Source organism: Chlamydotis macqueenii, chromosome 1 (genome assembly GCF_036417535.1).
Source record: "Chlamydotis macqueenii isolate bChlMac1 chromosome 1, bChlMac1.mat, whole genome shotgun sequence".
Taxonomy (NCBI): Eukaryota; Metazoa; Chordata; class Aves; order Otidiformes; family Otididae; genus Chlamydotis; species Chlamydotis macqueenii.
Window position 1 is genome coordinate 94,377,329 of NC_141556.1, and position 14,984 is coordinate 94,392,312.

Consider the following 14,984-nt stretch of genomic DNA (forward strand, 5'->3'; position numbering starts at 1 on the left):
TAGGAAAACAGTCTATGACTAGATGTTGTGAGCACTCTGCTATAGAACAGGCAGGTGTAAAAAATACCACTTGTCTGGTGTAGAACCACTGAATTTAAGACACTATTATTGTAACTAAAATCAGAATTTGAAATTATCAGTACCTGGATTACAACACTAAAATTCTGTTCTTAACTCGACTAAAAACACATCTTAATTTAGCAATACGATTTGCCATTCCAGAGCAGAACCACCCACGCTACTATATAGGTTTTAAGATTACAGCAACTGCAGTTTAACTTAAATTCATCTGTTTGATGCCCAGTATCAAAGCATTATGCACAGACTGAAGAACATAGGCCTTGAAATGCTTCTATTCTGGAAAGACATACATTCTATATCCAAGGAAACTGAAACCAAGAAAGGTAGACAGCTTGCTTAATCTCATAACAAGCCCTGTTTCAGGTTTAGAAGTTTCAGGTTTAGAGTTCGTTCTTAGTCTTCCACAGCAGTTTAACATTTCTCTTAGAAAGTTCAGAAGACCACTGAGTTTTCATACTGATTCAGTCCTCTTGCTGAGAAATACATGTATCAGTCATCATCACAACACGGAAATTATCTGATGCTACTACAACTCAATTTATTGTCAGAGGCTTAAAACATTGCCTGACCCATGTATTAAATTCTACCAAGCTGCAAGAACTATTTAGGAACATTTTTGGTCTTTTGTGATACCTATACATGCATAATCTAGTCTACTGATCCGTGTTTATCAGAAGCAGGAATCCTGGGGAGAAGTGAGTAACATAGGAGGAGAAAAAGAAAAAAGTGAAATAGCAAAACTTAAATAAAACCATAATTTAGCTTGTGCTACTTCATCTTAATGCTTAAGGGACAAATTAAATTGACTGCTGAAATAAGAAGTAGGCAGCAGAAAGGTGACCATCAGACCCATAAAATTATGGGGTTCTGACTGTCATTATGATTCACAGAATAGATCAACTATTAACACTGAAATACATTTTAAAAGAGAAGTGAATTTCTAAAATAAAGCAATGACCTCAGGTAAAAGCAAATCAAATCACCAAGTATAGACAATCCTGTTTACAGCTGAATATTTCTTATTTTGCATGAACTGTGTTTAGTAAGAAAATGGTTGTTACCTAATTAAGGTTAATGTTCAGATATCTGGACACAGATCCACGAATCCAGCATCTGCCCCCAGAAATCACATCAATGTACATCAGTATATAACAGAGATACAGATGGTACAGATGCAAGATACAGATCTGTCTGTCTCATCTTGTAAGGATCCAGAATCTCATGAATGAAAGATCCCTATGGAACAAGGCAAACTTCCACAAGTTCAGTTTGAAACAGATTTGCAAATTTGCTATGAAAATCTTAACGGTTCCTTGTTGTTTGACACATTCTTGAAGAGCTGCTACCATAAGATTAACAAAATAAATCCACTTGTTTGGACCTGTTACTGCCTAGCCCCCTTTATTAAGGCTTCAATTCTTTAGCCAAAGTGCTACAGGAAAATTCCCAGATGTACCAGAAAAGTGCTAGTCAACAAATCCATGCCTAATTCTTAGTTTTGTAATTCCCCAAACATGGGTTGTTTTGACAATTCAGTTGAGAGGCACCAACACATCAGAATTGCTCTTTCAAGTTTAAATATTCACAGCTGAATAAAGCAATGCCACTTTGGACCGAAGCATGACACTCCTGCAGGCACGTACACCTAATCAAACAATTTTTGAAGCAAGAGGGAAGACTAGTCACACACCTGAGGTACCAGTACTTGCAAAGCAACAGCATTTGTACTGTATGTAGATACATGCACATGGATTCAGTACATATTCTTACTCCCTTTCCTCCCACTTCTCAAAAATATTAGACAGAAGCATTCTGTCATTTTGGTTTAGCTTTTAAACATCAAGACTACTGTAGCTTTGAACCATCACCAATTAGAAGAAATGGCTTTCTGAACTCCTTCAATTGCTCAGTATTTTTTCATCCAGACAGCCTAGAAGACACACACACTACATGTACAGGTATGTCTAAAACACATCACAGAAGAAATTTTTTAAAGTCTGCAAACTTGCACAGAAGTAAACCAGCACTTTGGTGTCATTACAAAAGAAAAAAAAACAACTGTTTTACTAAGATTCTGTAATATTAATTATACAAAATTATGAAAAGAAAAAAAAAAACCCTTCTATTATCCACCTTAACAGGTGCCTTGCAGGCCTCACCCTCTGGCCTCCTGCCAGGCAGTCAACTGGGCCCGACTCGGCCCGGCCTGGCTGCAAGAAGTGGAGAGGAGATGTGAAGAGAACCTGAGAGGTGTCTGCCTGAGCCTGACTGTGAAGAATTTCTTGTGAGAGAAACGGCTGCAGACACCAAGGTCAGTGAAGAAGGAAGGGGAAGAGTAACACTGCTCCCAGCAGAGATTCCCCTGCAGCCCGTGGTGCAGCCCATGGTGGAGCAGATTGTCCCCCTGCAGCCCATGGAGGTCAACGGAGGGGCAGAGATCCACCTGCAGCCTGTGGAGGACCCCACATCGGGGCAGGCGGGTGCCTGAAGGAAGCTGTGGCCTGTGGAGGGCCCGCTGGGGCAGCTGTTCTGGAGGGACTGCACCCCGTGGAAGAGATGACCCACGCCCCAGCAGTTTCACGAAGGACTGCAGCCCATGGGAGGGACCCCATGATGGAGCAGGGGAGGAATGCGAGGAGTTCTTCTCCCGACCATGAAGCAGCGACATAAAACAATGTGTGATGAACTGACTGCAACCCCCATTCCCTCTTCCCCCTGTGTCGCTCGGGGCGGGGAAGGTGGTAGAGATAATGTTAAGCCCGGGAAGAGGGAGAGGTGGGGGGAGGTTATCTCATTCTCTGTCTCATTATATTGCTTTGTTTTTAGTAATAAATGAATAGTTTTCCCCAAGTCAAGTCTGTTTTGCCCGTAACAGTAATTTTAAGGATTTCTCCCTGTCCTTATCTCGAATCTTGAGCCATTTTTCTTATATTATCTCCCCCTATTCTCTCGGAGGGTGGGGGAAGTGACAGAGACTGCGTAGTCTGGTCCCGATCAGGGCTGAACTATGACAAGCAGATTCAGAAATAAAAACAAAGTATTTTTTAGCTTTGAATCGCAATTCCCTAATCTGATTTTAGGAGTTGCTAAAGACTTACTATGGGATGTTGTTAAGGGCAAAGGCCAAAGGGAATGATCAAAAGTATTTTGGGGTAACGAGCATGGGAAAAGATAGAGAAGGGGGCACAAAGGTGCTAGTGTGAATGAAATTGCTGCTGGTCAGTAAGTGCACTTTCCTAGCTGAAGGTGCAGCTGTTGACCTCTCCAACACACTAGGCTCAGCTAACATTAGAAATAAGAATCTATTTTTTGGTAAGTTATTAGGAAGCCACATACTTCTGAACATTCACATTATTTTGCATCTTGAAAACCATGTGGTTGATACATCTGCACGTTTCTGGAAATTGATTAGATTTAAGAAGCTGCACAGCAAGATCAAGCACTGCTCCAGCACACATCCTTGAATTACAGTTTTTAAAATGTTTCAGGGTAGTACTAGAATTCTTCCCTAAATATATATACAAAATTCACCCATCACTTATTACGGTTGTCCTAAAGTAGGATTGCCATTACATTTTCCTCTTAAACTATACAATCCTCTTGAGGTAAAGGAAAGGCCAAAGCATGGTCCAACTCTGAGCTAGTTTTAGAAACTGAAAAGGAAATTGATTTTGTTCACGCTGTTAGCTAATTGCTTTTCTTTCTTACAAAATTTACCTGCCTCCCCTCCACAATTTTTTTTTCCTTCCTCCAACAGCGTCAACAAATTCAAGGAGGCTGACTTGCAATCTTCCTAACCAAGTCAGAAAAAATAAGCATAAGTTCCTCAAGGAAATACTCTTTCTTTATGAGTCATACAGACTGAACAGATTTAGGTAAAGTGTTAAGTCAAGCTCAGAACTTTTGGATGGATCTATTCACCTTATTTATTAGTCTAGCCAAATTTACATTTTGATATATTTTGACACAGTCTCAATACCTTCCATGAGCAATAATAATGTTGCTTACTGTCATGTAAGCTCATAAAGTACACTCAGCGCAAAACGTGTCTTGTATCCTGATAAAGAGGTATATCTCTTTGAACAAAACTTTGATGCTGCCTCACCCTTGCCATTTACCCTTCACTGTGATTCAAATTCATCTATCTAGCAATGCATGAAGCTGCTCAAGAGTTTGTTGCCAGTACGAGAGCTCATTTCGAGTTCAGGAAACCCAAAGAACTCTTTTCTCTTTGTACACGCCCTCTGCAGGCAGTTCCCGATTCATGGATAATGTTACACAATTGCTGGTTTGGTTATTATTTTAGTTGCAAAAGAAAGGAAAACAAATACTTTAAGATAAGAATCACTGCAGTGAGGTGCTGAATATTTTAATGGATGAAATGTAGGGAAATGTCACACTTTCTACAAAGCCATATATCTCTCCTGGAAATCCTAGGAAAGATCACATCTTTATTATTTCTTTTAAAATTCATGCACATATACACATAAAATTAATAAATCTGCTGACTTCAAATTTGTTGTTAACAGGGTCTTAAGAGGTGTATGACTCAGCAGAAAACCTGACAATAGTTTTCATCTTAATAAACAGTGACAGGGTTGGAAATATGGAAGTCACAAGCCTTAGAGGTATATATATATCCTTGTGGATATTGTGTCATCTATTAAAAAAAAAAGTTAGTAATTGCTTTGTTCCCTATACTCCAGTTCCAGTTGGGGACAATTATCCCAAATAGAATAGTGGTTATGCTGCTTCTTATATAAAATCAGGCATTAATAAAATCAAGAAAATGTCTGCAAGGCACTTAATGCTGCTGTGTAGACCTATAATGTTTGTTAGAAAGGACAAAGGACAGTTTAAAGGATTGATGCATTTTAGGGAGAGAATCATGACATTTATATGCAAAGTCTGTACGTTTTCTTACATTGGCCTAACTACTAAATTAATGAATTTTTTTTTTCCTTTGAGTCGAGTCTACAGTTGATTGCATATCTGTAGCATTTTCACTTACAAATCTTCATGGAATTGACAATTTCAATACTACTAGGACAAGTTCTGCTTTTGTCTAGATACAGAGATTCCATTCTCCTGGATCTAGTCACTCCCCCAGGAGGTTATATTCTAAAGCAATGTTCCTTAATCCATTGGGAAAACACATATTTTAGGAGCTAAAAAATGCCATTAAATCTCCATTTCTAATCTTTACATTTCAGCTGTCAAACCAATTTAAGATTGTGATCAAAGTCCCTAAATTTATTGGGAAAGGTATTCTCTTTCCATGAACCACTACAAGTGACAGAGGAGGCAGCATTAAATTGTATTACTCTTGGTCTAAATAGGCCACAATGTCTTTTCACATTTGGGAATCACTCCCTCCACGTTCTGTTCAGTAAAAACCAGAACCAATCATTGTTCAGGGCAGCCTGTAAAGTTCATCAGTTTTCTGTAGGAGTCAGATAAGCCAAACCATGAAAGGACCAAGAAGGAGATCTCAGGGTGAATGTGAGTATTTTTTGTATAAACCTAGCTGTTCTGATTGTGGAAAAATGCGTGGAACCCACTGAAGACCTTTTGCAATGTGTACAGTGGCACTTGAGTCACTAGAATATCTAGAAAGCGGAATAGATAATTTTTAGTGTGAAATTTTAAATATTTATTGTTTAAATATGAAGATAACATAGTAGGTCAACTTCATCACATATGAGATGTACTAGGAGTACAAAGATAATGTAAAATTTTTCAGCAACAGAGTCTAGGGAGTTTCCAAAGATACAAACCATCTTGAGAGTATTTTTATTGTCCATCTAAAATATCTTATTTTTTTTCTAACACCCACATAAAGTGTGTGCTGGTCTGAGTTCTTTGGCTGCCAGAATAAAACCCAATGATTGTTCCTAAAACTAAGAACTGTTCTGCAGTTCCTCCAGTTTGTGCCAGCAGCCGGTCCCTGAAACTGTGGGGAGTGCTAGCAATCACCACTGTCTTCTCTTCGCCTCTGTCACACAAGTTACTCTAAAATAAAGTATTGAGCCAAAAGCACAACTGATGTTTCTTGCTTCAGCTTGTGTTCTGCACACACTTGGAAAGTACAGTCAAAGCTGCAGTTTAATATGGTGTTTAATATTAACGAAATGGGAAAGATGATGTACTCTCTGCTTCCAAACTCCAATAAACAAGTCCACAAAGCATATAATCTAACCCTAAATCTCTTAACTAAAAGCTTCAATAAACGTACTGCTAATTGCCCTTTAAGTAAGTGCTTGCAACTTGAAGTACATATTGCTATTAGCTTCTTTCATTACTGTCCTGTCAAAGATGACATCTTCTTAAAGTTGGAAATGTTAGTCTTTATACCTATATTATATTGCACATTGCATTTTCAGTTACTGGACACTCAGAAGTCACAATTACAGATTCATTGTCACTAGTAAACTGATAGAGTAAACTCATAAATGAGTTCAAATTCAAAACGTTACTCTCCTCTAAAATAATAAAAAAAAAAAAAAAAGAGAAGGAGAGTATTCCCCAACACTTGTGCTTTTCCCTCTCCAAGAACACTAGAGAAAATGTGTTCGTTTCGTTACAGGCTGTATGCATCATAGGGTTTCTCGTCTTCTGCGTTCGTTACTACAAGATTTTGATTGCTTAACGGTAAGCTTTAATGAATACGCATGTGGCTAGCACTCTGGTGCACTACAGAACTAAAGGAAGGTGTCTACAGTTTCCAGCTATTAGCTATTGATGTTAAAATGTTAACGTACAAAATATCAAAATCCCATATGTTCCAGGTGACATTCAGCTTTCTGTTTTCATATAGTTTCACAAAGTATCAGATATTTAAGCTGCTATTAAATATGAAGTGCAAATTATCTACACACGACATTACATTAAGTACTTTTTCCTCTTTCGAAGGATCTCAGTGTACCTGAAAAATATTAATCCTCAGTACTCACACAATACAGCTACGCAGATATTACTTACACCCAGCTCACAGTATTCTACAGAAAATCCTGTACACCATTCTTAGTAAACTGATTCAAAAGTTACACACTGGGATAAATCATATAAAACAGACACAGCTTAAGTGACATTTATAAACCTGAACACCGGACTGGTGGTAGAATAATCGAGAGATCCCAGGAGCGCCAACTCACAAAAAGGAAAAAGTCAACCTTTGCCACAACGATCTAATTAAAGTCCCTAATATCTTAATTATTCTGTGTCAACATCTTATTTTTTTATTTTTTATTCTCCAGTTTTCAGCCTGGAGCAGACTCCCGGAATTGCTTTAACTGACCACATCAAAAAGATGGCACTTATTACTTCTATGCTTATGCATGCTTTCTTCCCCCTTGTTTTACACTAACATCACTGCATTACAAGGATGAGGATAATCCAGATTCATTTCAGGCTAGAAAATATTAAAGAAAGCAACAAGAAAATCCTCAGAGATGGAACAGATTTCTTAAAAGGTCTAATTGAGATAAGTCAATGTTTTATTAATTTCTCAGACAATTCTAACTAATCTAGTTCTACTGTTTCACTATGCTGCCCATACTGACATAACCCTAAGTCAAAGGGACAACCAAATTCCCTTCTTCCTCCCTATCCCAGGCAACAGCATATAACATTCTCGATGTGGTTTAATGCCTTCCATAAAACAGGTCATGGAATTCCATCCATAACTGCTGACATAGAAGTTATAGGTTATTCACTAACATGTAGAAATGGAATAAGCCCCTGCCAGAAAAGGTACCATTTTGATATGGACATTTCTAGTAAAGGGAATCAATGACACAGTTCTCAAAACTGTTTCGCTGCTTCTTGTACTGTTTGTTAAAGCCATGCACATCGCCCTTGTATTGTACTTTATAACTGCAACTTTAGGCAAATCATCCCATTTGATCTGTAATATGGTCAGTGTAGTACAATCTCTCAGTACAATGAAAATCCTCAAAACAAATACCAGTAGCAAACTCTTCCAAACTATAAGAACCATTTGCTCTCTGTGAAGGAGCTCCTAATTCCACTTTCATCTGAAATTCTTCAAGGCAACCTTAAACAAACACAAAGAAACCCTGACTAACAACCCAATAAAAACAAAAATTAAGAAACCCAAAGGTTCATATGCTCCTCACTCTCTTCCCACAATTCATGACAACAGTAGCATGAAAAGCAAATACACCTTACCAAGTTCTGTTATGTAGGTTTTTCCTTCAGCAGGAAAAGGAATGTACTGGTTAGAAAAGAAGTTGCTTCCATAACCCAGGACAAAACCTTCTAATTTGGTGTTTTGACTTGGTCGAAGATACCTCATGCAAACGGTGTCATCTGTTGCATTGATCTGAACTTTCAGACTCTGCCTTTTCACTGGGGAAAGAGTAAAAAAAAAAGAGAAGATCAGAATGTATTATCTTGTAATCATATATTCAGTAATGGAATATGACAATGTAACAATATATGGTGGTTTAATTTGCTAGTTGCAAGCAACAGAACAATTGCTTAAAGGTGGAGTCTCCTGGAAAATAAGTGTATTTAGAAAAGAAAGCAGTCATGCAAAATTGTGGTTTCCAGCATGTCTGTTTTTCCATTATTTTAGTATTATCACCAGCTATAACATCTTCTATAATTGCAGTAGTAGAAAAGTGTATGAAGTAACTGGAAAAAATGCAAATATTTTTCCCTTAAATGCGGAGTTATAGTAGTACTAGTCATCTATAGGACCCATAGGTGGAAAACTTGCAATATGATTTTGGTTTTGGCTTGTTAGTAAAAATTATGAAGTCTTAAAAGTTTTAACATTAAGTTAATCACACTGCAAAATTAGGGTAGAGGATAAATAGTAACTAGATCCAAATAAAAATGCTACAACTGTTTTTTTTTTTTTTTTTTGCTATGTTGGGCTGGAAATGTAATCTTCTAGTTGGAACAACACTAGGACACCTAAGACACATACTTTACTCAAAATTACCAAGAAACTTTTTTTAAAACATTTGTTTTTATGCTTTCCAGGGGAGCAGCACATAAAACAAGAAATATCTTGTATATCTATCTACAAATATTTAACTTATAACAACACAGGATGACTTCATAACAGAATAATCAAATTTTTTTTTTTAGGCTACAAGAAGGTGTTTCATCTTCTCATCGTGGGGTAAGCGAGGATTGGCTTTTCCTTCCTTGGTACTTATAATTGTAATATTGTCTTGTCACTGTTAAGCTTATCATATTTTCAGAACTGTTGAATGCCAATGCTTTAAAAATAGTAATAACTTTTCCCCAGATTTATGACACTAGCACTAGAGTAGTGCATTTTGGATTATTATTTCTCTTCTCATTTTCAAAATACAAATTTTTATTCCCAAAAGATTTTCAAGGATTTCTGCAATCATGAGGGCTGAAATTAACTTCTCAGGAAAAAATACAAATTTGCACAAAATCATTTTACTGCAGGAGCAAAATCCTGAAGAACAGAGATATATGACCTGTCATTGAAAAACAGGGTAGAATTTCTTTTTCTTTTTTTTCTTTCTCTCTCATTTTAGCTCCCTTCCTTTCTTCCTTTCTCTTTCTCTCTCAATAATTGTAGACTGATATTCAAAGTTTCTTTAGACAAGTATATATTGATTCTCTGGTATCATTCCATTTTTTTTTTGGAGACATTCTAATGACTAGAGTAGATGAGAGGCCACAATCCCCAATTTGTGAAGATGATTTAGTAGTACTGTCGAGCACCTGCAGTTGTCTGCACACTGAAAGTAAAGACCTAAGCCAAACACTTGATTTCTCTTCCTTTTATAGAAAGAAGCATACAAGTAAAACTAATGGAAAACATGCGCCTCTGATGAGACCCTTTCTTTATCTAAAGACTGGTCACGTAAAAAAACTCAGCCAGGAAACTGTCACAATTTTCCAAAGGCAACTCTGCAAGGTTCCAGAAGACTGCAAAGCTTCTAGAAAACTCAACACTCTGACATTTTTAGCAGTACAGTATCATCACAGGGGAAAGGGTGGTGGTTGCTCCCTTATCTCGGAGACATCCTAACTACTTTTATTTTCACTATATGAAACTGCTGTGGGCATGCAACTTTGAATATTGACAAGGCTCCAAATAGCAGAAACCAGGAAGAAAACCAAACAGATTTCAAACTCCTCTAATATGCTTCATAAACATGCTTAGTAAAAAGTGTTCCATGCCAACAAATTCTAGGATTATTACCTCTGATTGACAGTGACCTAGATTTGTTAAAATTATGTAGTCTGCAAAACTCTAATCTAACTTTGGAGAACTGAGCATAAATTAAAGGATAATGTCCTGGTGTCCACTGAATATTCATGTCTAAGAAGAAAGCAAGACTTACAGTACTTGATTCAAATATGATAATTTTATTTCTGTATTAAAATTCTGAATCAGACTCAAAATTGGATTTAAAAAAAATTCAGTTAAGATCTATTTTAATTTTAAATTTACAGTAATTTCACCTTGTTTTTTTACACACAATTGTTTCTATATATCTCTCAGTTATACTTGACATTAATTTGAAGATCTAATTCTAATTCAAGATTGAATTCAACTGGGTTTGATTCCAATTAGATACTGTGTTTTATTTGTAAATAGTCAATTATAGTGACAAGGGGTCTGGATTTTATTTAAGCCTAAAAGCTGTCAGTGAAGTTTCTAAAAACAGGAAGTCTAAATGAGATCTCAAGACAGCAACACGTTAGAGGTGGGACCCTTTAGACCTTTTATTTATAGCTAGCATATCAAAACCATGAAGAGAGCTTTTAAACTCAAAGTCAGTTCTAGCAGAACATGAACAAGAATAATGTATTTTTAAAAATGGAGAATAAGGCAAAACAGAAGAAAAGAAAAGGAGATTAACTTAAAAATTTTAAAAAGAAATCCTTGTCCTCATCACCCTGTCTTGACAGGACAGGTCCTTTTCCCCTAGTCCACTTTTAAGTACAGGATCCTCTCAGTGATGGCCTAGATGGCAACAAATACTACAGAGTCCCCGTGCCAACTGGATTTAACTCCATTCACCACCACTCTTCGGGCCTGGCCATCCAGCCAGTTTGTTACCCAACAAAGAGTACACATGCCCAAACCACAAGCAGCCAGTTTCTCCAGGAGAATGTTGCAGGAAATGGTGTCAAAGGCTTCACTAAAGTCCGGGTAAACAACCTCCACAGCCTTTCCCTCATCAGGTAAACAGGTCATCTTGTCATAGAAGGAGATCAGATTAGTCAAGCAGGATTTGCCTTTCAGAAACTCATGCTGACTGATCTCCTGGTTGTCCTGTACATGCCGTGTGATGGCACTCAAGATGAACAGCTCCATAACCTTCCCTGGCATTGAGGTCAGACTGACAGGCCTGTAGTTTCCCAGATCCTCCTTCCAGCCCTTCTTGTGGATGGGCATCACATTTGCTAACCTCCAGTCAACTGGGACCTCCCCCGTAAGCCAGCACTACTGATGAATGATTGAAAGTCACTTGGTGAGTCCTTCTGCCAGCTCTCTCAGTACCTTGGGTGGATGCCATCTGTCCCCATAGACTTGTGTGTGTCTAAGTAGTGTAGCAGATCACTAACCATTTCCCTTTGGATTATGGAGGCTTAATTCTGCTCCCTGTTCCTGACTTCCAGCTCAGGGGATCGGGTACCCAGAGAACAGCTGGTCTTACTATTAAAGACTGAGGCAAAGAAGGCATTAAGTACCTCAGCCTTGTCCTCAGCCTTTGTCACTATGTTTCCCCCCACATTCCATAAAGCTTGGAGATAATATTTCCTTCTTTTCTTCTCCTCAGAGATCTAGCTACAGGATCTGCTCCATGCTCTTCTCGACATAACTATCTTCTACCTCTTCCATAAGCTCCTTGCTTACTATTTCCTTCTCTCCACACAGTGGAAGTCCCCCTAGCTGAGAAAGCCAAGTCAATCTCAGCAAGAACGCTCTTCTCCCCTTCCTCTTGAAGGTGCAGCCTGACTCAAAGAACAGCACAGGACAAGGAGTGTTCCCAACTCTTATTCACTTGTGTCAGCTTTTGGCATGTGTTATTGAAACTCTGGTCTTAAGTATTCGCATTTGTAGAGGAATTCTTTTACATTGAGGCCATCTCCAAATGCAAGATTCTGAGACTCCATAGCTACCTCTGAAAAACAATCTTTCCCACGATGCTTGCTAACAGAAATTCCACACTAATCTGCAACTATTCTCTTCAGCAAAAGCCAACTGATGACCAAACACAGCAGGACAAACTGTGCACTGTGTGTCTGAACTAAAAGCACTACATTAAGTGCACCAGACCACTTGCAGTATTAGAATCACTCTAGGGAAAGGACTCATTGTCTATAAGGGGGAAAGACTTTTAAAAATAGCTTAATGAGTCAGCTGCATCATAAGGGAATCAGCCACCAATAACTCTTCAGAAAGAAGAAAACAGCTACAAAAGATCTGAAGAATCCAGCTGGGAGCACTATAGTTTGGCTAGTTGGAAAAAATAAGTGGTTACGTATAGGCAACAGGAGCCAAGGGCAGATAAACTTTGTAACTTTAGAAAAAATTAGCTCTAAATTACCTAACTGAAATTTACATCTTTAAAATGGGAAAGTAGCTAGGGAAAATAACATACAAAATGTTTGGCTGGACACTTCTTGTTCAAGCTCTGGGTCCACTGGGGATTATGTGAAGTATCTTCTTTTTCTTATAACTTTAATTAATCATGGAGTAACAGAGGAAGAGAGAGGAAAATTCATAAGCACTCCTACCATCTCTTATTTGTACCAGCTAGTTCTAACTGATGCTTCATATTTAGCTGCAAGACAAACAAAGAAGTCCAATTTTCAATTTCTACTTTCACAGAAAAAGTTCAGTCAAAGCTCTCTGGTTTAGTCTACTGCTCCCCTAACAAATCAGCATTGCAAAGCAGTCTCAAAAGGCAAAACAGTAACTATCAAGAATAGATTTATACAATTCCTTTTATATTTAATATCTGGAGAGAAGTAAGGAGATAAATGGAAACTGTTCACTGAGCTAGTTGCGTTAAAGCAGTATTTGTTCAGTAATTCAGTGTTGAGGACAGTGGTATTTCCAACCTATAAAGGCAAACAAGGTCATCAGAGAGTTAGCTTCCCAAAAGAATAAACAAAATAATTTTGTTTCAGTAACAGAGAATTAAAGCCTTTGAAACTCTGTGTCCTATGCTCCAATTATATCATTACAACATTGTTGGTAACAATAGATGTGGAGTTAGTGAAAATTGCCAGCTGGTTTGATTTTCCTGTTTCAAGGAACATGAGAGAACTTGGGTGATGAGGTGACTGGAATGTGAATTAACTGATTCTTTTCTGTTTCTGCCCAAACCTTAAAATATATCTTGGCCCTGTCAAATATAGTATCTTCAGCTGAAGAGCACTATTTCTCTCCAACGTAAGAAGTTATGTCAACAGCTGCCTGATAATTTATTAACTGCTAATTAACTGCTAAGTAACCCCAGGGTCCTGATATAGCAACAAACTTCAAGAATGAAGCTCAAGTGAAATAAAGTAACCAATTTTTGTTTTGAAATAAATTAATCTTGGCAACTTACATTTTAAGCTATCTGTTTGCCTTCTTCACTGAAGGCTCAGCAAAAGCAATTCTGGGACAAGATGTTACTTTCATTTATTCTATAATACTGGTGCACTTTAAGTTTTTATAGTCTCTTGTGTTCTAATACAGTTCTATTTTTTGTTTTGTTTTTTTTTTATCCATAGAGTGAAAAGCCTTGAACTCTGCCCTACAAAACTAGAGGGTGAATAGAGCTGTACTGTATTACAGCAAATTCGGCTTCGTCATCAGAATTCCTTTTGCCTTACATTGAAATTGTTTTTCACCATTTGAAAGATTTTAGAGGGCATGAAAGCAAGACCTCGCAGTGCCTCCCAGAGTGCTAGACAAATGAAGTGTCCCTTGGGAAAATATATTAGCACCATCTATTTGTGAGCACCACCTCACTTGTAACATTCAAATTGTTCACAGCAGTGCTTTCATTTTCCAGATCTGGTGCCATAGTACCATCAGCCAAGATTTCAATGATAATCTAACACTGTGCAACTTTTATTTTTGCTATTTCATATTTTTGTATTTACTTTGACTCCCAAACATGGAAAAATATTTGGTTTTTGGCTCAAAACCAAATATAGCTTAAAATGGGAAACATAAAAAAATAGCTATTTTTCTATGCAGTAGAGTACACAAGCCACTCTTGTAAGACAGCCACAACCATAGAATCATGGAATAATTTAGGGTGAAAGGGACTTCTGTAGGTCATCTAGTCCAACCCCCTGCTCAAAGAAGACCTAATCGGATGAGGTTGCTCAAGGCCATGTCCAGCTGAGTCTTGAACATCTCTAAGGACATAGATCCCATAACATCTCTGGGTAACCTGTTCCAGTACTTATCATCCTTGTGGTTTTTTTTTTTTTAAAAAAAAAAAAAAAAAGTCCTAATATCTAACCGGAATTTCCCATGTTCCAACCTGTGTCTCTTGTGATATTGCTGTGCACTTCTGCAGAAAAACTGTCATCTTTGTATCCTCCAGTCAGGTGGCTGTGGACAATGTTAGATCATCCTTCTCATCACAGATCACGTAAAACATCAACACTCCTAGCTACAAAATCCACATTAATAAATACTCCGAACAATTAAAATAGGTGTCATATAGACTACACCCTTAAAAATGGCCACAAAAAATACCTTATCAAAAGCATTGCACGTAGTTTTGTCATTTGCAACTGAAGTTCCTCAATTAAATATTTTTTTCAAAATGTTAATATGCCTATACTCTATATACAAGTCTAACATTACTTCAGAAAAATAATCTCCTTAACCTGAGTTTCTCTGCCCCCAGGCTAATGATTCT

The 14,984-nt window shown here is 37.6% G+C and overlaps 1 protein-coding gene across 26 annotated transcripts in view; it reads right to left on the bottom strand.

Annotated features, from left to right (window-relative positions):
* Positions 1–14,984, bottom strand: part of ABI3BP (ABI family member 3 binding protein) — a 167,394-nt gene that overhangs the window by 134,805 nt on the left and 17,605 nt on the right. For all 26 annotated transcript variants that reach the window (XM_086762305.1, XM_086762112.1, XM_086762220.1 and 23 more), the window contains exon 2: positions 8,272–8,451. In XM_086762305.1, the coding sequence (XP_086618431.1) occupies positions 8,272–8,451 (180 nt within the window). The remainder of the gene's footprint in view (positions 1–8,271; positions 8,452–14,984) is intronic.